The sequence below is a fragment of the Anas acuta genome, chromosome 1 (genome assembly GCF_963932015.1).
Source record: "Anas acuta chromosome 1, bAnaAcu1.1, whole genome shotgun sequence".
NCBI classification, from domain to species: Eukaryota; Metazoa; Chordata; class Aves; order Anseriformes; family Anatidae; genus Anas; species Anas acuta.
This window is the reverse complement of record NC_088979.1, coordinates 125444346-125471476: the sequence shown is the minus strand read 5'-3', so window position 1 is coordinate 125471476 and position 27131 is coordinate 125444346. Positions and strand designations below refer to the sequence as shown.

The window sequence follows — 27131 nt, the reverse complement described above, 5'->3', positions numbered from 1 at the left end:
CCTGTCTCTCTAAGAGTTTGCTTCTGCACTCTCCTCCAAGGTATAGAATAAATACAATCTGTTATAGAGTACAAACACACCACAGGACCCAGATTTGTGATTTATATTTTATTTTCCTTCTTTTTACAAGCAAGAAAATCCCTGGATTAAACCAATCAGAATTAATCAGACACCCAAAAGAATTCACCAGGAAATGGCTGTCAGGATGAGCAGCATGGCCTGGGTGGGGTTTGGTCCTGAAATCCAACTTGAGATCTGCCCCAGCACCAATATCCCAAGCCCACTGAGATGTGACTTTGCAGGTGATGTATGCCCCATCATACCAAAAGCAATAATGCAGCAGCCATGCTCTCCTAGGGCATCTCCCACTAATGGGACCCCTGGGGGTTGAAACAGTGGATAGTAAGAGAGCATACCAGGTCCTTGGAGAAAAAAAAGACAGTATGAAGAGGGAGGAAGCCAGAGAGAAAATAGGATGACTGAAATGATTAATTCTGGGATGCTAACAGTTAGGGAGACCAGACCCTCAATAAGGACTCTCAGGGAAAGTGTTTCTCTGGTTTGATCAGGTATTCTTGTCCTAATTCAGCCTCTCCCCAGGAAGAGGTGGGATATCCACCCATATCCAAATAGTGTAAGCTGGAACTAGTACTATGAATTCTGCTTGGAATTTCTGCTGGAACAGTAAAAACTGTCTGCAAGCACTGTCACTCAGCTGGCAGGCAGACCCATCAACTATACCAAGCCCAGATATCCCCCAGACCTTACAGCAAGAACATGTGTTAACCATTTCATGTGCCACCTACAGAGCAATTTAGCAAAGACAACACAAAAAAATCCAGAAAACAGAGGACAGATGGAGGCCCAGGGAAGTCCAGATGTAGTTCTAGATGATGCAAACATGCTGAATCAGAGGTACACAGGGCTCCTCCTCTCAGGCAACGATAGTGGGGCTGCAGAGAAAAATTCATGAGGCTGCTAGGTCTGTACAGGGGCTAAGGATGGGAACAGCAAAACATCTTTGTGGGGCTCACACCTACCTCAGACACAGAAAACATTATAATCAGCCATGGCCTGCTCCTCTGCAACAGGACAGGAGAGACCAAAGTTATCCTTGCACAGAGTCAAGCACAAATACCCAGACAGCCCTGGCACCCCATGGTACCATACTCACCTGGATGGTAGTAGTCATAGACCCTGACATGGCCTGGCTTCAGGTTGGTCACCCCAATCTCCCGCTCCAGGTGTAGGACATATGTCTCAGAATTATGGCTCAGCTGAGGGAGAAAGTTCACTTATAAGCTGTTGTTTTTATTCCTCACCTAAATTTGATCCTAAAGACAATCAATAACAACTCTGTGGGAGCCAAAGACAGGACTTCAAGATGAATCCAGGACTGCTACCCCAGTCCTGGATTCTCCACACAGCTTTTCCAGTGTCCTCCACTCCTACAGCTTCTCTAGTAGCACACACTTACCTTGTCCAAATAGATGGCAACACCTGCTTGGGTTTTTTCAGTTCTTTTCACAGGGTGCCAATGCTCCATCTAAGACAGGAGAGTAGAAGAGGCAATTTAGTTGAGTAATGTGGAAAAGAAGGTGTGAGACATCCTCGAAGGGTTTATCTAAGCCTGACTGAGCACATTCTCATTCACTCACTTCCAAAATTATTTGGGGCTCTTAGACCTTCAGTCTGATCTCCTTGCTGGGTCACCCACCTCCTGCAGAACCCAAGGACAGGAACCCAGGCTATGTGGCTGCTATATACTGAGTCAATTGGGCTGGAGGGATCGCCACCCTCAAGGCACAAGGTAAGAGACTACAGTAAAAGTTCACGTTTCTTTACATGGCAGAGTGGTAGGGATGATGAGATTGCTCGAAAGAGAAGCAGCACATTCCTATGCAATCTCCCCTCCCCTTGGGCATGGATGGTCCAGCTGACACCACACCATCATCCTGATTCCAGGCTTCTTACAGGCATCCCAGATCCTGGAGCCAGGACGAATCCAGACAGTAGGGACACTTCCACAATCACCATGCTGGAAATGGCTCTCTTCCCGGTGTACCTGAGGGAGAAGATCAAACAGAGCTCACCCAGCTCCTCCTTTCCTCCATCACCATACCCTGTGTGCAGATCCTAAGCCAGGAAGCCCAGCCAGGACTGTGGCCAAGGCAGTTGCTGCTCCCTCTCATGAGGCAGACGACTGCTGCACTGCTGTGAGCACCCCAAATCTGAGGTGACTACTTCCACTCTTACTAGCAAGAACCAAAGACCTTGGAAACATTTCCCCTTCCCCAGACACCTATACCTTTCCTTCCCACCCATTCCATCTGGCCCTTCTGCTGAAACTGCTGGATGCCTCTATTGCAGCCAAGCACCCCTAACCTTTCCAGCAATTTGTGGCTTTCCTTCCTAAGTGTGGCTGTGTCTTCTGTGTCTTTACAATCACCTGACATTGACGTAGAGAGTTACAGAGTGGGTATCATCCCCAGTGCAATTGACTGGCTTGGTTTTCACTCGCAAGAAAAAGGATTTGGAGACTTGTGGGAAGGGTGTGTTGTACCTCAGCACCATCTGCATAAAGAGACGAAAAGACAGAATAAGACCTGGATAATAAGTTCAGTATCATCTCCATACCTTTTCAGTGATTATTCCAATCCTCAAGGTACGGACCACAGACAGTGACTGGATAAACTATATACAGTGAGCACACTCATCCCTGTACCAGAAATAAAGGTGACTCAGAATGGAAAACTTCCATGATCATTCCAACTGGGGCTATTTCTGCTCTCCTGTCTGCTTGAGACCATGCAAAGTCAGGCACACAACAGAGGGACCACTATGCAAGGTTTACATCCTCCAATACCCCAAGAACCCCAGAAGCAATAGTCACATTTGGACATTCTATATCTGTCTCTTATGACACACAGGTTTGTTGCATTGGCAATAAGGTGGAGTTAAGACCCAGTTAATGCACATTTCCGTGCACAGAGCTGCAGCAGACTGTTTTTTTGACATGATGGTGAGCAGAAGGTTGACACAGAAGGGGCTGTGAGAAGTGAGCAACCTACCCGGGTAAAGACACAGCAGCTGCCATGGGCCTGCACTGAGAACTTTCCTGGGATTTCTGTCAGTGCCACCTCCTGCACCAAAAGTCGGTTCTGGTAGGAGACTTGGAACTTCCTCCCAAAGCCTTTCTGGGACCTCACCCTCACTTCTGCAACCCCCTTTGTGCTGTAGGTCAGTGCTGCATACTTAGCCAAGGCCTGCAGGGCAACCACTGTGTCCTGAAAAAGAAGAAACAATTACATTTGCATGCTTGTTCCACAGCTCTGAGGCCCAAAGTCACTAGAACTTGCTGACCTGAGGACCTCTGTATACAAGGACTCCTCTCATCAGTGTTCACAGTGTTTGCAAGTTTGCGTAGATTCTGCAAAGAATCTTTCTCAGGCAATATCACCTTCCCCAGCCCCGAGTTACCTGTGTTGAGGCAAATCCTCCATAGGCATTCTGCTGCCTGGTGAGCCAGGCCACAATGCCAGAGGCTGTGGTGAGATCAGCCCTTGTGACATTTGGCTTGGAGAGCAGGGCCAGGAGGACATAGGCTGTCAGCTCCACATCCACAGACAGTGGCGGTGACCAAGCACTGGGTGTCTCGGATGGGCTTTGACTCCAGTGGATCTGCCCACCTGGCAAAGAAAGGAAGTAGATAATACTGAGAGATGTCAGGGAAGAAATCTTGAGGTCTAGGAGGCACAGTGGCTTCTGTGTGCAAAGACCACTGAGTAAATACCACTTGGTTTGGTCATCACATCACTGGGTGAGCTGCAATATCACGTATGCAACTTGTGTTTTGCAGTACCTGATACTCCATATTACACAGTGAAGACACATTTATCAATGTGATAGAAAAAAAAACAAAACCACGAAACAAAACACAAACTAATATGCCAAAAACCTGCATACTGAGTAGCTCCCAAACATCTGACTTCTCCATTGTCCTGTTTGCCAGGTCCACTAGATACCTGATATTAGCTAGCTACTCACGAGCTGGTCCTGAGGGTCAGGGACTAAGAAGAAGTAAGGCAGCTTGTCGGGTTACATGTCCCTTCTCTGATGATCACCAGGCTCCCATACCTGCTCTGATTGCCTTTTGATCAAGCATGTCGAGAAGCTCTTGTGTGCGTTGCTGGTCCTTAGCCAGGGCAAAGGTGTAGGCCAGCAGGGCCTGTGTGTAAGTGCTGGCAGCTTTGGGGAGGGAAGGAGCGATGCAGCCCAGAGCCTTGCGCACCACCGTACTCTACAGAGAAAGTTACATTGATATTAGTCTCACACAAACACATGAGGTAGGCAAACACAGAGGTACACAAGCAGAAGGATGCACTAGCATATGCTGACATAGAGAGCACCTCGTACACACAACCATGTGTCACTGTGCTTGAGCCTGCACTCTTCCCTGTGTATCCCTGCAGTGTCTCTGCCATGTCTTAGTGTCCTGAGACACTAACTTGTGTCTCCAGCCCTTGGTGCAAGGTGCTTGACAGAGACTGCCCCCAAAACTGGTCCTGCAGTTCAGCAGGGCTCTCTCAGTGAAATAAATTCCCTTACTGTTGCAATAAAACCACCACATCTTACTTAGAACACAACAATAGTAACAACACAACTGCAAATGCTTGTACCCAGCATAGTGACCAATATTACTATGTTAAATTCAGCTCTTCAGTGCCTTAAGGTCGCTCGGACTTCCAGTTTCCCTTGCAATATCAGTACTGTTGGCAGGACACAGCAAACCAACCAGTTGCAGCAGCACTGTATTCCAACATTCAGTTACACTGTTCCAAGCATGAGCCAAAGGCTTGCAGTCGTTGCCTGTTGGCTATTTGTGTATCTACAGCAGTTTGTGGTTTTCCCTCTCCAAGTGGCTTCTTGATGAAGTATGGTAAGGACCACACAAGGGCTACATTTAAGATTTATTCTGACACGTGATATGTTCCTCACCTCTTTCCCTGCTATTGTCTGTGTCATTTTGGAGCTCTCTAGGTGGTAGTATTGCTGGATGCAGCCAGTGATTTTCAGAAATTCTCATTGCATCTACTCATAGGGTATCAAATGTTCCCGGGATACAACTGTTTCTTTTTGGTTGTTCTCGTAAAACCCAACAGAAGAGCTAAGCTAAGCTCTCATCATATTTCTCATCAATAACTGCAAGTGTCACAGTAATCTTTGTATTCTGTAACTGAATAAAGCTACGTAAGAATTAGAGCAAATCCCTGAATTGTTCAGAGTTCGGAGGTTCCTTTATTATTAACTTTCCTTCTTGTATCTCTCACTTACCCAGATGGTTAAAATGGAGTTAACACAGCTAGTGTCTCTCCAGCTACCAGAATTCAAGTATCACCTGTGAAGTGGTGATCACTGTCATGCATCTTAATACCTTCTCTATGAACAGTCTAATATATTTTAACCCATCTGTCTCTCGTGTCTTCTGGTGAAACTAACGCAAGAACTGAGTGTCACTCTACTGCAATCTGTGCTCATCCTGGTGTTGGCAATAGCCGTCCTAAGTGCATACTGTACAGAAGCATTGAACTTCCCCGAGAGCAGTCACATGCCAGCTAAGGAATTTCTTCTCTACAATATACCATTTGTTTCTCCAGTCAACATAAACAATCTGTTCTGCTCAAAGGGATCTACTTCCAGAACACAGTGGAAGTAGAGGGCTGTATTTTTTAGAGGGCTGGATTTTTTTTGTCATACAGACCATGCTTTAATGTTAATTCATTCGTGACAGCATAAACTATCTTCAACATATTCTTTACATTTTAACCCCTAACAATTTGCATGAGCCTTGTAGGTATGCTGGTAAGGGAAAGTAGGATCTGTTCTGAACATCTCAAGTGCATCAGCCCTTGCAGTACACCCTCAATCTCTTTCTCAGGATTTTCATCTCTAGTGACTGCATTCTTTGTAAAACCATTTATAACCCACTCAAGAACGCTCTTTTCCTGGGCACTATGACAAACTTTCTGTTTCCCACTTCATCTACTCACAGACCTCCTCAGAATTGCCTTCACTAGGGCTAGGATAACTATTGTGAGACTTGTGTTTTTATCTGTTTGTCATTACTTTTGACTTCTTTCACTATCATGGACATTTTATCTTAAAACAATGGTTTATGCATGGCAGTCCAATAGCTCTCTGGTTACATTCAGATCAGCAAATCTGCTCCAGTGAAGCATTCCTCACTCCACAAACAATCCTTTCTGAGTTAACAATGCTGTTGTCATCTTCTCTGGAGCCAGAAGAATCACATCACCAGTATCAAAGTGCTAGTCACCCTCTGTGGATTCATTCCGGACAGAGTGGCTTCCACTGTTGATCACACAAATTGATTTGAGGTCCTGTTTGTCTCTATTTCTGGATTTTATTCATGGATTTAGAGCACAGTCTGGTTGCTTCTCAGTAACTTTGCTTTCCTTTACAAATAACAGAACTTGCTCTTAAGATATACAATAAACTCTTTTTTTTTTTTTTCCTACCAGTATGAAAGTGCTTGTCCTTGTGTTTCATTCTTCTACATTTGGCAGAACATGTCAAATAGTTTCATGAAAAGACTTCTCCACAAAAGTCAGCCAAACTCATACACACAATGGAATTACCAAAAGACAGAATAATTCAGATTAGCAGGGACTTCAGAAGGTCTCTAACCCAACCTCTTCAAAGCAGGGTTAGCTATGAGATCAGACCAGGTTGCTTAGGGTTTTATCCAGTCAGGACTTCAAAATTTCCAATGATGGAGATGACTAAACCTCTCTAATCAACTTGTTCTAACACTTGAGTGTTCTTACAGTGAAAAAGGTGATCTGAGTACACCTGTTGTCAGAATGAAGGTTAATTTCCATCTTTTTTTTTTTTTCCCCTAACCCACAGCTTTCAGATGCAATGAAAAACACCACTCTTTCACTTAATTTACTTATTTCTGGGTAACTCTGTTTTTCCAAGTCTGTAGCAATAGCATTTCTTCATCAAGTTGACAATATTTTTTAACTGCCAGTACCACAAAGTCCAGTATTTAGTTATGAGCCTTAGCACTTGTAAGGGTTCCCCCTTATTATTATTACCTAGCTGCACAATTCCAACTGCCCAGCATGTATCTCCCTACAGTACTCCTTTCCCAGACTTCCAATTTCTGGGAAGATAAATCACATTAAAAATGTCCCTATGTGTATTAATGTGGCTGCAGGAGTAGCCATGCCCACATCTCCTCCCTAACAATTCACTGCTAACTATCACACAGTGCAAGGTGCAAGGAGGAACAATACAGTGTGAGGATGGTGGAGGGAGCAGGAATCAGCAGCCCAAGACTGGAAAATGAGCATAGTATCTAGCCATGAACTCCAACGGTTCCCCTTAGTTTAACCTCACATTTTCCCCTGACAACAGTGTCCTCCACAAGGGACAGTATAAGCTTTTTCCTGAGAAGTGACGATTTTTTACTTTCTGACCCATTACTTTGTCCACAAGCCTTTCCAAGATGTTCTGTTGCCTGCTTAAAATCACCCCACTAAGTTCTTCAGGATTCAGACATGAGCATAGTAAAGAATCCAGGTATTTACCTCTGGTGTCTCCCCTGCCTCCAAGTATGCAGCTGTGATGTAGGCAGCCAAGGGGACTTCCCCATCCACACCTCCCTGCAAAAAGCATAAATATCCAAAAGCTGGGAAAGGTAATACAAAAAGACCTGAAACTTTACAGAAAATGTCCCACCTATCCCTGTTTTTCTTCCATGCAAGAAAGTAGAACAACACAGAAAAGTGAGCTCAAACAATTACTTGGCAAGAACTGCTCTGAGTTGCCCTTCAAGGTACTCTGGCTCCTACCTTCATGGCTGTGTGAAAAAGCTGGCCCACGTTTCTGAAACACCCATTAGGAAGCTGGTGGAACTCCAGCCAGTTGAGAGCAGCTTGGATGCTCCTATTGTCCAGGAAAATGTATGGTTTGGCTTGGACAAAGCATTTGACCACAAATGAAGTCAGCCTGGTTGGAGAGAGAACAGAAAAGATGCATGAGAGAAGGAAAAGAGAAACAATAAGAGACTGAGCAAATGAGAGTGAGGGAAGAATAAGTCAAAAGAAAGAATCTAACCAGAAACCAACAAAAAGGAATAAAAGTGGGAATTTAAATCTCTGGGTCCCTCCTCACCTATTGTTGTGCTATCCTAATTTGTCAGTCCAGTGTCATCCTTCATCTCAAGGATAGTTGCATACCAGTGGGATGCCATAACCCAAAAAAAAAACATTTATTTGGAACGCTTTGTATCCTTTTTAACACTTTTTAACACTTTGCATCCAACAGGACAAAAAAGGATTCAGTGCTAGAAGCAGAAAGCTGCCCACCTCCAGGCTGTCTGACAGCAGGAGGACACCAGGGAGAGAGCCCAGGCTTACCAAGTATTACCGTACTCATCCTTGGTACCAAATTCACTGAAAGAACCATCAGGGTGTTGATACTGCAGCTGTATCTGGTACCCTGAGAAGTAGGATAGGATGTTAGGATTCAAACTGGTATTTTCAATGAGATCACTGAGCAGGTAATGGGAGTGGTATTAATGTTCTGAGTGGTGGAGTACCCTGCAGGTAAGGGGAGTAGGCACCAGGGACTATGACTAGGTTGGACAAAGGAGAAGGCAGAGGAGCAAGGTGGATCTGTTGTACTTGCCCTTGCGCAGGAATCCCGTTGCCCTCTCCTTGATTTCAGGGGTCAGCTGTCCCGTCTTCTCCAGGTACTGCAGCACATAGACAATGGGGGCAAACAGCACCATGTTCTGCTCCCCACAGCCATGGGGCATATGCACCAGGTGGTCCAAGTTCTGCAGTGCAGTCCCCATGAGGTCACCTGGAACAGAGTATAGGCACCCTGACCCCCTCCTGGACAGGGGTTTTGGGTATTCGCCTCCTCAAACAGATGACCAGTTCCTGGTAGTGTACTAGGTAAGATACCCCCAGCACAGCAGTGTGCAGGTAGCTCTGTCCAGTCAGCTTATCAGTTCCACTGTGCTCTGCATACACATTCCCATCCTGCCAGGGGAAACCCATAAAGAGAACAACCTCTCCCTTGCTGAGTGTTTTAGGTCATCTGGAACCAGGAAACTCAGCCATAAACATGGAAGGACCAAGGGAGTTGGAGCCTCAGAAACCTCAGAAAGAGTATAGGGAATTCTCGGTTTGGGCTTTCCTAGGACTGTTCTCAGAGATAAGGAAGTTGGAAAGGTATTATCACAGCTGAATTCCTTACCAGTGACTGAGACTGTAGCTCTGACTGAACCTTCAACCACATTTAGAGGCAACATCAAGGACACAGACTCCTGTGCTGGACTCCCTGACACCAGAGAGTGTAAGGTACAGGGAGAAGGAGAAAAAAGAAAGAGATTCTGACAAAAATAGCCTTTAAAATCCCCAGAAACTGTTCAAGACAGTGCTAACATCCCATTTTATTGTCACAAAAGTTGCGGATCACCTCACAAAACCATGTTCCATTCCACCCTCAACTCTTATCCACGGTGCTTTGTGATTGTGCTATCCCAATGGTCTTCCTTCTCAAGAGAGTGAGAGGATCTTCTTCTATAAACCTTCTGTGGCCAAAGCCACCTACCTGCTTTTCTACGTAAGTTACCCCAACTTGTTTCAGATTTCAGTAGCAGGCATGTCTTCTCAATGCACTTAGCACTCTTAAAAGCTGCAAATAGCCCCATAATACACCATAATGGTCAAGACAGGAGCAGAAATACAAAGTCAGATCCTCTAGCCTCATCATGTTCAATAGTGTGGCTATTACTGCAGGTGAAAAAGTCCTCCATATTAATTTCAGGGATGTGGATGCTAAAAGCATGAATCCCCCCTCTTCCCACCCTTACCCAGGGGAAGCTCCTGAAGGCATCACAATTATAGTGTGCTTCCATAGCTTGGTCAGGTTGACATAGGAAAACATTTCAATAATTGGAAAGACCCAGGAGGTAGGCAGGAAGCAGAGGATGAGCAGGGTGAAAGAAGAACACAATCTCTCTACCTTTTTTGGGACACAGGATGGAGCTGTGAGCCTTTTCCACTAGCACTCCCTCTGGCTGTTGGAGCATTTGAAAGTAGCAGTAATGAGTACATACGAGAGAAACAGGATTACAAGTTGATTAGAAATAGATATGAACAAAATTCTGGTTCAGGCTGGAGATCCAGATGTAGTAACATCATTATCACATAAAAATTTTAATTATTGTCAATCATTTTAATTTAAGATAAGAAATAAATAAAGATTTTGAGAATATTGTAACTTCTGAATATCTGTGAAACAGATACTGTAAGATTCAGCAGACAAATCAGGAGAGAGAACTTGAAAAGGTATAAATATTTAAAGTTTTTTCATGGTAGAGGCCTGACCACAAACAGAAGAATGGGGGCTGAGAGGAGACCCACATACCTCCCACATCCATTGGCCCTCAAAACTGGCCCCAGCTCATGCCTTGAGATTCTAATTACAGACCTTGAATAACAGGGCAACTCTCAGAATTAATCTGCACCAAACTGGAAATTGCACAAAACCCATTGTAAGATCTAGGTAACAGAAGAGGTTGTCTAACCCGGACAAGAAGGAGTTTGGTGATTGTGTCTTTCTGTCCTTGGTTTGGGACAAATGGTATCTCTTTGCCACAGAGCTCTTTGGTGGCCACGGCCTCTGTGCTGATGGTGATGTTCATGGGCCCTGAAAACAAGGTACATTTAGTACAGAAAACATCTATGAGGAAGCACTTCCTGTTAATATAATAGAATTCACCTGTCGGCAACAACAAAACTGGATTAGAGCCCTATATGCAAGAGGTTCTGTACCTCCTAGCACAAAACTGTGAGCCATCATGACCTTAGGATGAATGCAAATGAGTACCCTCAGATTTAACAGGGCATATAACCCAACTCCCTCATTTAGCCCTTATAAATCATCCTTGGTCCCATTCCCTCCCACCTCCACCACCCCAGCTTCCCTGTTCTTCTTACCCAGTTGCTCGGCTGTGACACTCCACTGAAATGTTTTAGCTTCTCCAGCACATAAGCAGCTGCTGTAGACACAGCCCTCACATGGCTTCAGCTGGAAGTGTGTGAAGTCCTCCATAGTCACTTGGATCTGAAGGGGCAGCAGGGATGATAGATGGTAACAAGACAAATGTCACCTAATTCTTAAAATAAGCTATGGACTTTAGCCATCTCCTACCTACCCATTCCCCACTTTTCTTTCAGCTTCTCAGGGCTCACCTACCTTCATGCATTGCTGCAGGTAGTTGAAGACTGTGGCCTTCAAGGTGAAGGTCTCACCCTGGATCACAGAAGATGGCAGTGTGAGCTCCACAAAAAAGGGCTTGAAAACAAGCAGACTGGAGGTTGGAGCAAGTCCAAAGCCATTACGTCCTGTGCAGAACATCCCTGCTTTCCATTCTGTGATGGTGCCAGGCGCAGTGACAGTGACGCTCTTGTTCCCACTGGGACTGAAGAGAAGTAGACAGCATTGAGAGCACTTAACTGAATCTTGTTGTATGCAGCACCAGATGACCTGGTCTGTGCCCTTCTCCACACTGCACCCCATCCTCTAACCCCCTCCACCTAACTCCTAACCTCTACTGAATTTACATCCATTGGAGCATAGGCAAAGCACCCAAGGACACATCATTCAGCTGAGCTACACATGCCAACACACACCATCCACAAGCAGCTGAGGGAAGAGGTATTCACAGCATCTATTTCAGGTGTCTGATTTTGGCAGCTTAGTCCCCCATACAGGCCCCTATGAGAGGTAAGCTCCCCTCAGCATTACACCCTTTGACCCTCATTGATCTAGCTTCACAATATCTTCCCCTCTGGCCTCTGTGTGTTTCACTGCCTTGCTATTCCTTTCCGTCCATCAGCACACTCTCCCTGCAGGCCAATATAAAGTCTGCAAATTCTCAGACTAGCCTGGAAGAGCTTACTTACTACGGGCACTTGCTATTTCTGACTGGAATAGTGCCTTTCTTTCACTCTTTCTGTATTTCACGTTGACAGTGAGATGGCCTTAGCTAGATAAATTAGGGACCCCTGCCTCAGATATTTGTATCAACAGAAAACTTTTGAAAATAATTTATGTAGGATTGCTATCATCATACTTGTCACTTTTCTCACACAGCACTTGCCCTTTGCACATGTGAAAATGCTTTACAGCTGTCAGCACTTTTATTCCTCTAGGCCTAGGAACAGAGAACCAGGCACCAAAAGAGCAGCAGGACTGGCCAAGACCATCAGAATTTAGCCAAAGAGACAGGTCCAGCCATTCACCTTTCCATGAAACACATTGACAGCTTAAACTCTAACATGAAGACAGGGCAGAGACTTGGCCTATGCCCATGTCACAATTTCTGAGAGCATCAGACTATTCTACAGCTGCTACCACAGCAGACAAAAACAACCCTCATTAAAACTAATCAACATTATTTGACTCCAACAATTGGAAACATTTGCTTTCCCCTAAAGAATACACTTTTGCCAGGCACATACAATATGAAACACCTTTGGTTGTTCACATCAGGCTGGCAGGCAAATCACATTGGAGATACCCACCGATAGTGGGTGAAGAGATGGATGTAACTGGAAACAGAGGGCAGGTGGGAGAGGGCAGATCTGGGAGGATCTGGCCTGAGCAGATGCCAGTCTCCAGACACCAGACAAGAAATTCTTAAAGCCAGGGATGAAAAATCTCCAAAAGCTCATCCTGCCCCTCTCCTGAAGCACAGTGTAAAATGGCTTCCCACACCAGTACTCTGCTCCCTCTCCTGGGGCATACACTGCACACCCTTCCTGGTTGGGAAATACCAATTTGCTTCATGGTCCATGGGGAGTCCTGGAGGAATAGGGAGCATCAGGAAGGGAGAGCAACATTGATGCTGAGTAGAAACTCCTTCTCCAGAGTATCTGGAGAAGTACCTGGGAGTTCATGCAGTGTTTGTCCTTTCATCCCCCCATCTTACACTCACTCCAGACCCAAGTAACTTGTCTTCCTCACTTGTGCTGACGAGGCTCCCTGAACGCTCACTGAACCGTCAGCCTTTCTCACAGGACATAATTCCCAGCCTTGTGAAGGGCTTCTTCTGTGAAGCTCAGCTTCTCCTGCACCCCAAGATACAACCCGTGAGCCCACTTTGGGAACTGCTGACTCACAAGGCTACCACAAGAGTGCAGGCAGTAAACCAAGCTGCTTAGCCAAACCACACCTGCTTTCTTATATACTCATGCCAGCCACCTCCTATGGACAGATGGTCATCTATGACAGGAAAACACTTGATGCAGACATCAGCTCCAATGAGACACAGCCTAGTTTCTTCCTTGATAGCTCATGATCTAAAGTGGGTTGCATCTGCTGCCATTCCAGGTCAGACTAGACCACCGAGACTAGGCCCCCACTGCTCAGTTTACTCACCCCACAGAATACAAATCCCATATCCAGGTTTTTGTGAAATGTTTGTGCACTTTCTCTTCAGCTGGAGAAACAGGTGAAAACATGGTGGGCTGATGGGTAGATGTCAACAGATGCCCTGCTGGAAATAACAAATGCAGTGTTACTACAGGTCCTCAGCACCTTAGAACAAAGGGGCTCCATCCCAGCTCAGGCTGCAGGTCAGACAGTCAGCTCATGGGAAGCACTGCATTAATCTTGCCTATTTGAAATGATTGAGCTGCTTTGGGCCTTACTGGTGTTGGAAGGAATGGCAACTACTCCCTCATGTCAGAGGTAAGACCTGGGATCCAGACAGCTCACTAACATTTCAGAGCCAGAAGTTCTAAGTCCCACACAGTATCACGCTAGCACAACAGGTTTAGAGCCAGGGAATGGTCTTTTCTCCATTTGCAATTACAGCAAGTACTGCCTCTTAGCTCAAACCCGGGAATGCTTTCACCAGAAAGACTGAGCATCTCATGTAAGAAGACGCTGGCAAGTGCTTACTGTTAGGTGCTTTATGAGGCTGAGCAAACATCAACATGGGCCTGGAAGTGATCACATCTGTTTCCTGCAGCATAGTTGTTGACTGAGTAGTTAGACACAGTCTTGGTTTCCTGATATTGGTGTTGGACATAATTTTCAACCCCACTTCCTGTAGGAAAAAAGGAAAAAAGAATGAGGCACCATATACTTTTCTTACCCTCTCTGTCCTTCATCCTGTGCTTTATTGTCCCTTTATGCAGTGGGGACTCAGCTGTCCTCTGGCTTGGTAAACTGTTCTCTTGCTTCAGTTTAGGAGAGAATTATTCAGATCCTCAGCAAGGGGCAAACCTATGTTAGTCCATCTGGTCTGAGTCAAAAAAGTTTCTTCCTTTTCAAACAAACATGTGGTCATATAAGCATTATGTCTTCTCAGCCTGCAGAGGGCAATTCCTACCAGATTAATTTTGAGCAGCCCAAATTGCTTGTGATATAGAGATTAAATATAACATGCAAAATCCAATTAAAGTAACCAATGATACTTGGCATCCTGAAAAACACAAATGAAGTGCAGTAACCACACAATAATTTCTCCTTGGTCAACAATTTCAAGTCACTTATTCAAAGAACAAGTGAATTATCAGGACCTATACCAAATCTGTTCCCTATACTATCTTTGATGACATTCCTAGAGTCTTGGTAAAGTCAGGGGGCCACAATTCCCTCAATTCATGAATTATACCAAGCCACAAAATCAACCATTTTTACCTTGAATGCTGTAAACACATCAAGCTCGTCAGAATTCGGGAACCCGCATGAATGATCATCTTCAGACACTTGGCGAGGATACCCGGAGTTATAAACAGATGGGAAGAGCCCATAGATCTGGGAAAAAAAAAAATCAGTGCAAATAATACCTGGCATTCACTTTGTGTAGCATATCCAAGGCCTGTTTGAATTGCTCCTGGCTATCACGCATGAATGCATGCCAGAAAGCACAGGCTCACTGTTACTCTTCACTGGCTTTTCTTTGATAGAGCCAGCACAACCTGCTGAACTGAACACGAGACAAAACAACAGAACCTGGGTCTGGATTTACTACAGGTGCACTGAGTGGCATTCAGCCTCTTTAAGAGATGCCTCCTAATGCTTACCTGTGCCACACTGAGAGTGCTCTTGATCCTTCTAGTCAATGCTTTTAGTTCCTTGAGAGAGAAGCTCTTAACAGATGCAACAGCTTGTATTCCTCTCTCTCTCCCTCCCTCTTCATATCAGTACAAAGGAAGGGGAAGAAGTCAGAGCAGACTTACTCACCATGGAGCTGCTGAGTTCTTTCTCTGGCTTCTGCAAAAAGGCACTCTGATCCACAGCCCAGACAGCACATGTGGACCCAGGAGCTGCCAGCAGGTTCAAACCAACCTCTGAATCAGGAAGAGTCTGGGACGTTGAGAAGCCCAGCTCCACCTGGATGAGAAGAACAAATAAATGCAGGTAAAATATATATGGCATTGCTGGTGTTGGCCACCCTACCAATTCCTGTGCAGGAAAGGGCCCTACATGAAGAGAATTTCCAAGGACACAACTCGAACTGGAAACCAAGGGATCTCATAGGGACTCACAGAACTCCTGGTGTTGAAGAAAACACCACATTGCGATTCTAAGAGGAAAGATGACAGGTCACATGAACAACAGAGGGGAAACCATCTTATCCACCATCACTGTGTGCAGGTAACAGTACTGGAGATATCACAGTGTTAGAACACAGCACGCTCTTTATCCAGCAAGCCAGCCAGTCATGATCACACACCTCACACAGCTTGCTTTCTACTCCTTTTGAAGCTCTCTATAAAGAACAAGCCTGGTCTTTATCTCCAGGCTCTTTGTGAGGTTGGTCTCAGTTTCCTGAAGCATTTCCCTGTCTTGCTTGAATCTGACTGTTCATGGCAGATGTGCAGCTGTGGAGCAGGAGCAATACTAGGTCTCAGACATTAGTCTTTGGAGTGCTCAGAAAGCAGATGCCCATGAATGTCACAATGATTACAGAAGTTCAGCCCTTTCTGAATGGCTAGTAAAATCCACTTCTTCCATCAGCTGTCTTACTAATATCATATACCAACAAGATTAAGTGCCTGCTGCAATAGCAGAGCAGCTCTGAGCCCTTCTGGGAGTCACACAAATAACCATGCTGGACTTTGATCCTACCGGATGCACTTCACAGAATCACAGAATCACAGAATTTCTAGGTTGGAAGAGACGTCAAGATCATCGAGTCCAACCTCTAACCTAACTTGCTATACAAGCTTATGGAGATAAACACAGATATTCTCTGGCTTTCCCAAATACAGCAGCACAGAATCACAAAATGGTTAAGGCTGAAAGGAATCTGTGGTTGTCATCGGGTCCAACCTCCCTGCTCAAACAGGGGCACTTAGAGCAGGTTGCCCAGGACCATGTCCAGGTCACTTCTAAAGATCTCCAAGGAGGGAGATCCACCACCTCTTTGGGCAACCTGTGCCAGTGCTTTATCACCCACACAGTATGGAAGTGCTTCCTGATGTTTAGATGGAAGTTGTCTTCCAGTTTGTGCCCACTGCCTCTTTTCCTAGCACTAGGCACCAGTGTAAAGAGCATGGCTGCATCTTCTTTTCACCCTCCCTTCAGCTATTTATACACATGGATAAGATCCCCCTCTCAGCTCCTCTTCTCTAGGCTGAACAGTCCCAGCTCCTTCTGCCTCTCCTTGTCAGTGTTTCCGCTGACAAGAGATTCTTGTCAGCCCACATCTCCAACCTGTCCAAGTCCTACTGGATGGCTGTGCTCTTGAATCAGCCACTCCCCCCAGTTTCTTTTTATCATGAATTTACTCTACCCCATTGTCCATATCACTAATGTAGATGCTAAACAGTGCTGGACCCAGTACTGATTTCTGGGATACTCCACTTGTTACTGCCTCCAGCTAGACTTTGCACCACCAACCACTACCCTCTGTTTTTGTCCATTCAGCCTTTTTTCAATCCATCTCACTGTCTACTCATCTAGCCCATACTTGGCACAGCTTCCCTGTGAGGATCTTACATTGGACAACATCAAAGGCCTTAACGCAGTCCAGGAAGACAACAAGCACTGCTCCCCTCTCATCCATCAGACTAGTGATTTCATTATAGAAGCTGATCAGGTTGGTCAGGCATGATTTCACTGTGAATCCACACCACCTATTCCTGATGATTTTCTTCTCCTTCATGTGCCTAGAAATGGTTTCCAGGATTAGCTGTTCTATCCCCTTCCAAAGGACCAAGATTTGGTCCTTTGGTTGACAAGTGTGTAGTTCCTCCTTCTTGACCTTCTTGAAGATGGGAGTGACATTTGCTTTCCTCCAGTCTTTGGGCATTTCTCCCAGTTGCCACAATTGAGCAAAGATTATATAGAGAGGCATCACAATCACCCTCAGCTCCCTCGGCACTCATGGGTGCACCCCACAGCAGCACATACCTGATGAATTCATTACAACACCCTTCACTATTCACATCCTGCAGTTCACATGACATGGCACCCCACACAGTGCCAGCCACACACAGCACACATATTATGTACTACACAGTCTCTTCTTTGGTTGCAGCAGACACACACTCTCACATACTTAGTCATGGCCTCTGACATGAATCCTACCTTATTTCTGAAACATGTGGAGACACTGAAGGTGGCAGAATCAGCAATGATTTTTCCATTAGGGAAGATAACATAAACAATAAGTGTTGGAGCTGGAGCATAGACTGAGCTGAAGGTAACAGGGATGGAGAAGAAGCCTTTCAGCACTAGATGGGGGAGAGAGGAAACAAGAGAAAAACGTAAATTTGGTAATGGAAATGGACTCAACTTTTGCCCTTCTGCATGCATCTATTTAATTCCTTTCCTCAGCTCTTTCAGGACCGTGGAGATTTTGAAGACCACTGAAACAATCAGCACATCTCTGGACCTGGTATTCAAGACCTGAAGAAGACTCTTATTGGCTTTGTTCATTGCCTCAAGGAGATGAAACATTTCCTTTAAGTTCAAATTTATCTCCACAAGGAGCAAGTCTCAGACATATTTCAAAGCCTCCCGTCACCAAGCATCTCCCATCCTATCACCAAACAAAGAGGTCACATTTGTCTCAAAGCACCTATAATTTAGGTTATATTAGATTAAAGAAAAAAAAAGACAACAGTGAGTCAACAGTCAACACCCATCAAAATGATAAGTTCTGTCATTCTAACTACTCAAAGGTTATTTGTAGACACAATTACAAATCAAAGCAGAATAGTTTTGATAGAGGGCAAAGTTATAGTTTCATGCCCTTTGCATGGGCAGCAAAAGGAGATTTTTTTAGAAAATGAAGGCAACAAATGAGCCCGTGGGCCAGGAAATACTGAGCACTGTTCTCTTGGTACCAAGCAAGAGGGAAAAAAGACATGAAAGATAGAAATGTAAGTTGTTCTGACATGACAGAAGAAGGGTGAGTCAGCTCTAAACTGCAAAGAGGTTTATACCACACATCCAATTAAGGGATCCCACATAGAACACTGAATGCTTGCTTAACATGAAACCAGGCAGTGTACTTACTTCTTGGCAGCCCAACCCAAACAGTCTTCTGGCCTGCATGGACTATCCCTCTTTTCCCCGTGAACTAGGAAAGAATTCAGAAAGGGAAGGGAATGCCAGTCACATAGTCTTTGAGACCACTATGCAAACCAATGTATCCCTGAAACTGGAGATTAAATGGGGAGTGTGAGGAGGATAGGAGCTTTACACATGCTCAGGTAACAGGGAAAGTTCAGAGAACTTGGGGGGGGGGGACAGATAAGGTCAATACTTGATCTCGACCTGTGCAGAGCCCAAAAGAAAGGTGCTGCTTTTCATGCCACTACTGCAGTCCTGGAATCAAAACCAGGATGCTAGCCCCATGATGGCTAGATGAGCTACCTGTCCTGGGCTGAGTCCAAGCTATCAAGTATCAGGCTCGGGTGCTTCCTGTGGAGGATGCTGATCTTGTGTTTTGAGCCACCACCTATTAGCACTTCCCCAGAAACTCACGAAGTAGGAGAAAATGACACGCTTGGGCCCATGTTCCAGGTCTTCCTGATAGATTCTGAAGTCCACCTGGATAGCCTGCTTTTTACCACAGGGCATCGTTTCTGGCACACGGACAATAGTGAGAAAACTCTTGCTGGTGCTGTAGAATGGATGTATGAAATGAGAGGCTTTCTGGTAACTCAAATCAACTGTCCCAGACTCTGTATCCAAATCTTGATGCAGGACACTTGCCTGGTAAGAACAAACAAACAAACAAACAAACAACACGTTATTTCTTTAGTTAAGCAAGTCAGCTGCAATTAACTCCAACTGTGGCTTAATAGGAACCTCAGGACAGGTCTGAACAACACCATCACACAAGTCTCTATGTGAACAGCCCATGAGGAAAGCAGCTTGGATCCAGAGAATAAGCTCTAAAGGGACACCAAGAGCCAGAACATGTGGAGGTGTTTCAGGCTGGAATTCCAGTCCCTCAGGAGGGAACAAAGGAGATGTCTGTGGGGCAGTAAATAGCACTGAGAAGCATGCTTACCCCTCACCTTCACAACCAGTGTGAAAACAGAGAGATGTGAACACATACAGTTGTGAGAACAAAGGTGAGACAGACCTTTGTTTACTTACCTCCAGGGAGGCTGAGGTGCTGTTCCAAGCAGTTGTATTCAGGCTAAATGAAACTTCCCCAGCATCCCCAGTGAGGTACTTATGCTGAAACTTCTGCTCACCACTGCTTACTACGAGGAGAACTTTTTTGTGCTTCAGTGTCTTGCCTTTGTAGTTGATGACTCTAATCTGAGAATACCATGGCAAGTGACAGAGACACAGAAGACTGTCAGTGGACAGAGTCTCCTCTTCTCCAAGTCACTAGCAGCATTTCCAAAGCCAGCAAGGTCACCCTTCCAGTCCCTAACAATTTTACCAACACTACTACTGGTAACCTCCTATTATCCCATGCACTACCCTGTTGATTCATATTTAAGCATGATGAAATCCCCATACTCTCCAACCCTTCACAGCAGAAGGCCTCCTGGCTGCTGAAATTCCAAATGCTTGGGGTCCCCCATTCCCATCCCTAGATCCCCATAGCTGCTACTACTCAGGAATTATTAACAATGACAATTGTCATTATCAATGACAAATGATAGTGTTGGGTGTTTTTCTCACTTTTGACAATTCAGAAGTTTTGTCTCTGGGAGTCCTTCATGCCCTCCCAAGCCCTTGCTAGAGGTGGGGCAGAAAAAGATGTTACTCTCCAAAGGACCATAATGGGAATTACCTTCCCCCTGTACATCTCTCCAGTATGGTAGTAAGAATTCACATCATCAAACAAGGCCATTCCGCCAATCTTGGAAATTAGTAATTTGTGGGATGCATTGACCTGTTTCTCTGAAAAAGAGCAGTAAGACAGAAACATAAGGGAGGGAGCAAGGAAACCAAGCACTTCTCAGCAATTTGCCTGTAGAGTGACCCACTGGTAATACTGATGTACATGCACACATACATTTCGTATCAGAGAGATGGCTCGCCCAAGGGCTCCGACTATCTGGCCTCCCTCCCACTTGCTTCGAGTCCTTAGAAGGGTCCCTAAACTTCACTCCATGAGATTAGACCATGGACAGTCTGAGTGTGTCATGCCTTCAGGAATCTGTGGCTTTGCCTGCATTTGTGAGGTTAGATGGCAGGCCCCAGTGGGCTCAAAAAGCACAGAGCCCTTCTTAGACTGAAAGCCTCTTGTGTTCTTGGCAAGACTGTGCATCTTCACATGCCTCTTCATAGATAGCAGAGATATTTCCAGTTACCTGTGCCATCTTCCACCAGTGAGGCCTCTGCAACTATGCTGTCCTGATAGTATCGGAAGTCTCGGCTGAAGGAGGATAGGGTCACGTTTGTGAAGAAGCAACCCGTCTTGTCTGTCTGAAACCATGAAGAGAGGAAACAACGTCTGATTAAGACAATCATGTCTGAAATTATCCAAATGGGGCAGTAACAGCAGTGAAAAATCCCTGCTCACAGATGACTATCTAAGAAGCAATCTCACTCAGAGAGTGCTGCCGAGTTCGCAGCCTCTGCCATCCATCTCCACTAGGCCACAATGTGACACAGCCAGATGCCAGCACCAGAGAGGTGGAGGGAAGCTGTCTTCATCCTCTGTGAGTTCTCCCTGTAGTACCTTTTTAGCCTGTTTGGTTTTTGTTTTTTGTTGTTGTTGTTTTTTTTTTTTTGGTGCGGTTTCACAATCGCTTTTATTTATCTCCCTGAGTGAAAAGAACCTTTAGATGTTATTACATGTTAAATTAAATAAGGTCCCACTCAATAGGAAAACAAGGCAGTGTACAGATAGCAGCCAACATTGTGGAGCAGGCACATGTTACACACAGAGTCATAGCAGACACAGTTACTAGGAGGCAGCACTAGCAGACCCTTGGCCAAGTAGCCAAAACCAAGGGGTACCATCACTACTGTTTCAGCTAAGGGCTCCAGCAGCCTTGCCTTATCCTAGGGTTGGCCATAATTTTCAATGCATGGGTTTCAGTTCCTGCTAAGCATCTCACCTGGCCGTGGAATTCCTGACAGAGATCAGGTTTCGAAGCACTGGGTAAGAACACTGCTATCTTCTGGCAAAGCTGCACGTGAACCATTCCCTGGACACCCTTGCCATAGGTGTATCTGTTTGGGGGAGCAGGGAAAGGAAGAGAGATTCACACACAGTGGGAGAACACAGGAATTTCCAGAGAAACTTATTCATGGCTATTCACAATATAGCACAAAGGTGGCAGCTGTACAGCAGGCCCAGGAGCCCTGATCCACTCAACAAGACCAAGCTAGGCCACTGCAATGATGGGAGATCAAGAGCTCTGTGACAAAATTAGCGTCATACTACGCTATTCTTGGAAACTGAAATGTTTTAGGTGCTTGTTCTGTAGGGAGGTGAACACTAAACACCTTCCATGCTCTGCACCTCAAATGGCTAGTTATCAAGGGTAGGCCATTTCCCCATATTTTGTGTGTAGACATTTGTGGACTGTTTTCAGAAAAGGGCACTAGATTACAAGAAGGGTAATTTTAGGATTTATTTTTTTTTTGTATGGAATGTTTATGAAATGTAGGAATATTTTGTTTTGTTTGTGCAAACAACTGCCATAGAAGGTTCTGGCCTCCTGTAACAGACTTAGTAAATTTCCTTTGAACTTCTCACGAGTACCTAACCATCCTTTACTCATCTCATGCCAGAAATTAACATAGGGCCCACCTTTTCAAGCAAAATCCTTACCTGCCACATACCCGGAGTGGGAAGATTTCATCTAGTGCATAAATCTTAATTGGTGCCTCAAAGATCACTTCAAATCTTGGCAGCACTGGAAGGAAAAAAAAAAAAAGGGAACTGTAGGAAACACTGGCCCACTGGCCAAGGACAGCCTTTCCAGAGAATCAACATAAAAATGGACTGCATTGGAATAAGAGCCAAGAAATTGAGAAGGAAACTGGTGGGAAAGAGAAACGGAAGATTTCCATTACTTCTTTAACAAATTTGCATGTAGCCCCTCATTGACTGATCTTTTCTAAACTAAAATCCAAACATGTCCATATCCCTCCACATCAGATAGCTATTTATCTCAGCACAGTTAATTAGGGAATAAAATAGAAATGGGATGGCACTGAATTTCACACACTCCTGAAAGCCCATCCCAATGACCTTGTTTTGTCTCACACAGAGATCTACAGTGATCAGTTGTGTCACAGGTCTAGGGCCATGCGCAACATTGCTCCCACACACCAGCCTAAGGTCCCAAAGTGTTCTCTCTCCAGAGCCTCAGCTCAGACTCTTTTCTATAACAGATGCTATTACTTTTCCCATTTGCTCCCAGAATGGTTATCATGGAACAAACACCCAGCTTCCTGGACCAGAGAGAAAGGTTATCTCTGCAGCTCAAACATACCCCCCACAGGCTCATACCATAATCCTCAACAGAGAAGCTGTCGTATGCTTCCCCACTGGTTACATTGATGACATACGTCCCAAGCAGTGGCTCATCACTTAGCTGGAAAGACAGATCTGCAATGCCATCTTGGGGCACCACGTTCAGCCACTGCTCTATCCGGTTGTTGTTAGGGTCCTACATCCACAAAAGAGAAAGAAGCAGTTGTTCCAGCATCTCAGTGATCCACACCCCACAGAAACCCAGTTTCAGGATTTTTGTGCTAGCTGGAAGACAGCTAAGAAAGAAGGTTTGGAATAGTTCAAAGTAATTCAAACGAAAATTTCAAAAAACATTCAAAAATGCAAAAGAAAAAAAAAAATCAAAAGAAATTTTGAAAATAATGTAACGCTACATTTTTCTCTCAGCATATGAGTCCCCTTCTACATTTCTCTAAATTCTGATCTTAAAGATCCTTTACAGGATGGTCCAAATGGTCTGAATTGTTCTGTCCATACTCCTGTATGTCAGGATCAACTCAGATCCTGAAGTAACTGAGAGCATAATATCAAGTACATAAAACAGGCACAGAGGCTGTATGTAGTACGTTCAATTAAGTAATCTTGAAGTTCTACCATTCTACTCACAGATCCATAAAACCTACCAGGAACTGAATATGAATAACCCAATGAATCGGCTGCCATAACATTACTGTTATACTAGATTTCAGCATCACTCACCTGAAGAAACAGGGAAATCTGGGAGGGAAAGAAAGGTAAAAACATTAAAAGAGAGAAACACATGCTGGTAACACACACAAGGTACTTGAGATGCAGAGCCTTCTGTGAAGGGTGTGGGACTAGTGACTTGGAAATTTAGAGCACTGATAAGCAATATAAATTGTACAAATGTCACCAAAAAAAAGAGAAATACATTGTGGGTCCATTATGGGAAGGTCTGGAAAAAGGAAAAAGAAAAGCCATTTTGAAGGTCACCCAGCACTTGCTAATGACTTCCTGACAGAGTCCTCCATCAGGAAAACTCGCTACTAAAACTGATGTAGCTCTGGCTCAGCTGCAGAGACTCAAAGGATTTACAGAGTTACACAATCCTGTAGTTTGGAAGGAAGCTCTGGAGGTCATCTGAAAGCACATCTTATTAGAGCAGATTGCTCAGAGCCTTCTCCAGTTGAGTTCTAAACATCTGCAAGGAAGAAAATTCCTTCTCTGGGCATCTATTCAATATCTGATAATCTTCACAATGAAAAAGCTTTTTCCTAATGTCTTATCAGAATTTCTTATATTCCAAGTTGTAAGAGCCAGCCTAAGAGCACTCCTCCACTCCACAGCCCCAGGAAAACCTTAATAGCAAACTACTCACGTGGCACTAGCACCTCACACATCGATATGAGCCATTCTTGTGCTTGTAGGGCTATTTTACCAAGATGAGCAAGAAACACATACATCTTTGCCATCTTCCTGAGTTACCTGAGTTTACTTGAGTTACCGTTCTCCTCTGGACCTTCACCAGGCCTGGCCCAGGGATGAATGCAGGGGACAAGGAGAAACTGGAGCTTTGGCAGATAAGCAGGGGAAAAAAGAAGTGGGATTCACACATGGAAAAGGGCAGCCTCTTCCATGGTCCCCCAGGACTGGCTTACCGAATCATTAAGTGCAATGAAGTCCTCATCCAGAGTCACAATACGAAATTTCACTGAAGGCAAGGAAAACAGGGAATATATTTATTACATTTCAGTCCTTCCCTGAAGACCCCTGCTTCTTCTGTCTCCCCAGGTCCTGTTTCCATTCTACATATGTGTGTGGTAACATCTGACATGGGTATTTCCCCATATAAGATATCATGGATAAAGAGCTACTGCCTCCTGCAACTTCACAGTCACCACAGTCTGCACATCACAGCCACTGCAAACATAATTTCAACATGAGTTATATCAAAGCTTTCTGCTAGGGTTTTCCATGAATCTCAGGCAATTGTAGTCTTCTCATATGATGTTACAAGCAGAGAGCCCAGGCTCCATGCTTGCTCCCATCTGCAGCTCTTACCTGTTTGACCTGGTTTATAGGTGGGCTTGTCTGTTTGGATGAAGGTGCCACTGCTGGCCTTTCTGATCAGGACCTTTTTCTTCTCCTCAATACTGACTCCTTGGCCTGTGATAAGCAGCTTGACAGTGGCAATCTCCTCTGTGCCATCAGCTGGAGGTGCAACCTGTACAGAAAAGAGAGAAGAGCATGCAGCTCCCAAGTGATATTACCTTTGGGGGCCCTGAGCAGGAATTGAGAGTAAGGTGGAAATGGAAAAAATAACCAGTTCTTCTTCACCTGTCACACGTAATGCCTTTCAACATCTGGACTCAGATCACATCCAGATTGCACTCGGTGCATTCACTACACTACAGCAAGAGGCCCTGCATACCATGGAATCCATCCTTTTTCCTGCTGTCTAAGGAACTTTTGGGACAAGAAAGTGACAGTTAGGTAGATGAGAAAATGCCAGAAAGGTGGGATATAGAAGCACAGAATTGAAGCAGAGAAATTGAGCTGTTTGACATAGCCTCAGATGCTAGGCCTTCAAAACTATGCAGCATATGTAAGTAAGAAAGCCATATTACAAGGACAGAGCAAACCACGGGGTCTTCCTGATTCCTGCAGCCAAAGATCCCAGCACCCTCAGCACAGAATATACTGTATAATAAAAGGGTTACTGCTGAGGCATTCCTACCTTATCATAAATCTTAGTTAAATTCTCACTAACAGTGAATCAGCTCCAAGATGCTGTTTACAAATAACAAGTACATCCATTTCCAGTTCAGTACATCCCAAGAATTGAGCTGCTGCCTGGCTGCAGGTCCTACAGAAACTGTAGTCTACCACATGCAAACCACCATTTCCCTAGGCTTTAGCTACAGAACTGCACAAGTCCTTCAGAGACAAGAAAAGCTGCTCTATCTGATCTGGAGTGGAGGACAAGGAAACAGGTTGGTCCTTACTATATACTCAGATGGGTAGTAGTTTTTAACAAATGTAACTTCAAATTAAAAGTCAGATTCAGAAGAGTAATTCAGTGCCGACCAAGGGATACTGTGCTGAGCTACACAACCACAAGGACCATCCACTCTCCTTCCCAGCAGACTCAACCCAAGGCAAAGTAGAGCCTGTCCATGTCAGCCCTGGCTAGGGAGCAGCTACAAGGGTTTTACAGTTCCTGAAGAGATGCAGTTTGCCTAGAGTGGCTCACCCAGAACTTAGCGCACATGAAAGTCTTCTCCTTCTGGATAGTTTCTTGCACTAAGAGATTGTGTCCTTCAGAGCGCTCCAGGACCAGCTTCACTTGAAGCTTTGCTTCGTAACAGGTGATATGGAGGCAAGCCATTTGGGTGGATGGGTAGCGGAGAGCTGCAGGGATCGCCACCAGGTAATGTCTGGGACAGGAGAAAGAAGACATCAAAGGCTGCATCGAGTTGAAGGCTCAGAGACACAAAAGAGCTTCCCTGCAGCAGCCCACTACTGCAGAATCCCTCAGCAAGGTGACATTACTGTAGTCAACAGTCCAAAGCAACAATGCAGTGATTGCTTTACAGCCTATTTATGAAGTAGTTTCTGCTTGATTTAGCTTAAGTACAGACCTATAACCTATTTCAACCCCTTTACTGCATACATCTCCTCAACTTCCCAAAACTATCCTTCGCAATCTTCAGGAAGAGATGGCCTTATAGCAGTGCAGCCTAGGCACCAGTGATTTGATCCAGTTAGACAACAACAAAAGCAAACGTACCTAGGCATAAGGTCTGACCTGGAAGACTCCCAAAGAGAAGATTTGTATTTTAATTTACAGGACATGAGAGGTAACATAAGCAATTCAGCTTCTCTTTGGGGTGATCTGATAAGAGCAGGAAGAAGGACAGCTGATGGCCTGGAATATGGTCAATCTACCTAGACTGATGCTTTTGTGAAAGAGACTGAAACAGAAATTCAGCATCACTCACAGTTGGTGAGAAGCAGCAGCAGCATGGAACAGGAGGCTCAGGAGGATGGCTATCCTCATCTTGGGGGCTCTTGCTGCCCAATCTCCAATGACCCTCTTCCTCTGAAATCACCAAGGCTGATTTTAGGGGGGTAATTTCTTTCTAGGACAGCCTAA

The 27131-nt window shown here is 44.9% G+C and overlaps 1 protein-coding gene across 1 annotated transcript; it reads right to left on the bottom strand.

Moving 5' to 3' along the window:
• Positions 1–106: 106 nt before the first annotated feature.
• On the bottom strand, positions 107–27131 carry LOC137865846 (alpha-2-macroglobulin-like protein 1). Its single transcript, XM_068653546.1, has 36 exons — positions 26977–27131; positions 26229–26412; positions 25037–25199; positions 24634–24686; positions 23714–23731; positions 23012–23171; positions 22328–22412; positions 21609–21723; positions 20856–20970; positions 20333–20442; positions 19681–19848; positions 19060–19290; positions 18589–18652; positions 17656–17801; positions 15304–15453; positions 14758–14874; positions 14014–14161; positions 13489–13606; positions 11302–11527; positions 11043–11169; positions 10631–10752; positions 10066–10120; positions 9295–9378; positions 8719–8895; positions 8448–8529; positions 7881–8037; positions 7617–7691; positions 4138–4300; positions 3481–3689; positions 3072–3287; positions 2450–2574; positions 1975–2065; positions 1478–1546; positions 1175–1277; positions 1041–1082; positions 107–953 (listed from the first exon to the last, which is right to left on the bottom strand). The coding sequence occupies exons 1-35, from the start codon at positions 27033–27035 to the stop codon at positions 1042–1044; spliced, it is 4326 nt and encodes a 1441-aa protein (XP_068509647.1). The 5' UTR covers positions 27036–27131; the 3' UTR covers positions 107–953; position 1041.

Excerpts from the sequence above, each read along its gene's own strand:
- LOC137865846 (XM_068653546.1), bottom strand. The coding sequence starts at position 27,035 with ATGAGGATAGCCATCCTCCTGAGCCTCCTGTTCCATGCTGCTGCTGCT. Across the intron at positions 20,443-20,855 it reads ACTGGTGGAAGATGGCACAG|AGAAACAGGTCAATGCATCC; the intron begins GTAACTGGAAAT and ends GCTCTTTTTCAG. Across the intron at positions 10,121-10,630 it reads CCAAACTCCTTCTTGTCCGG|CCAGAGGGAGTGCTAGTGGA; the intron begins GTTAGACAACCT and ends ATGCTCCAACAG.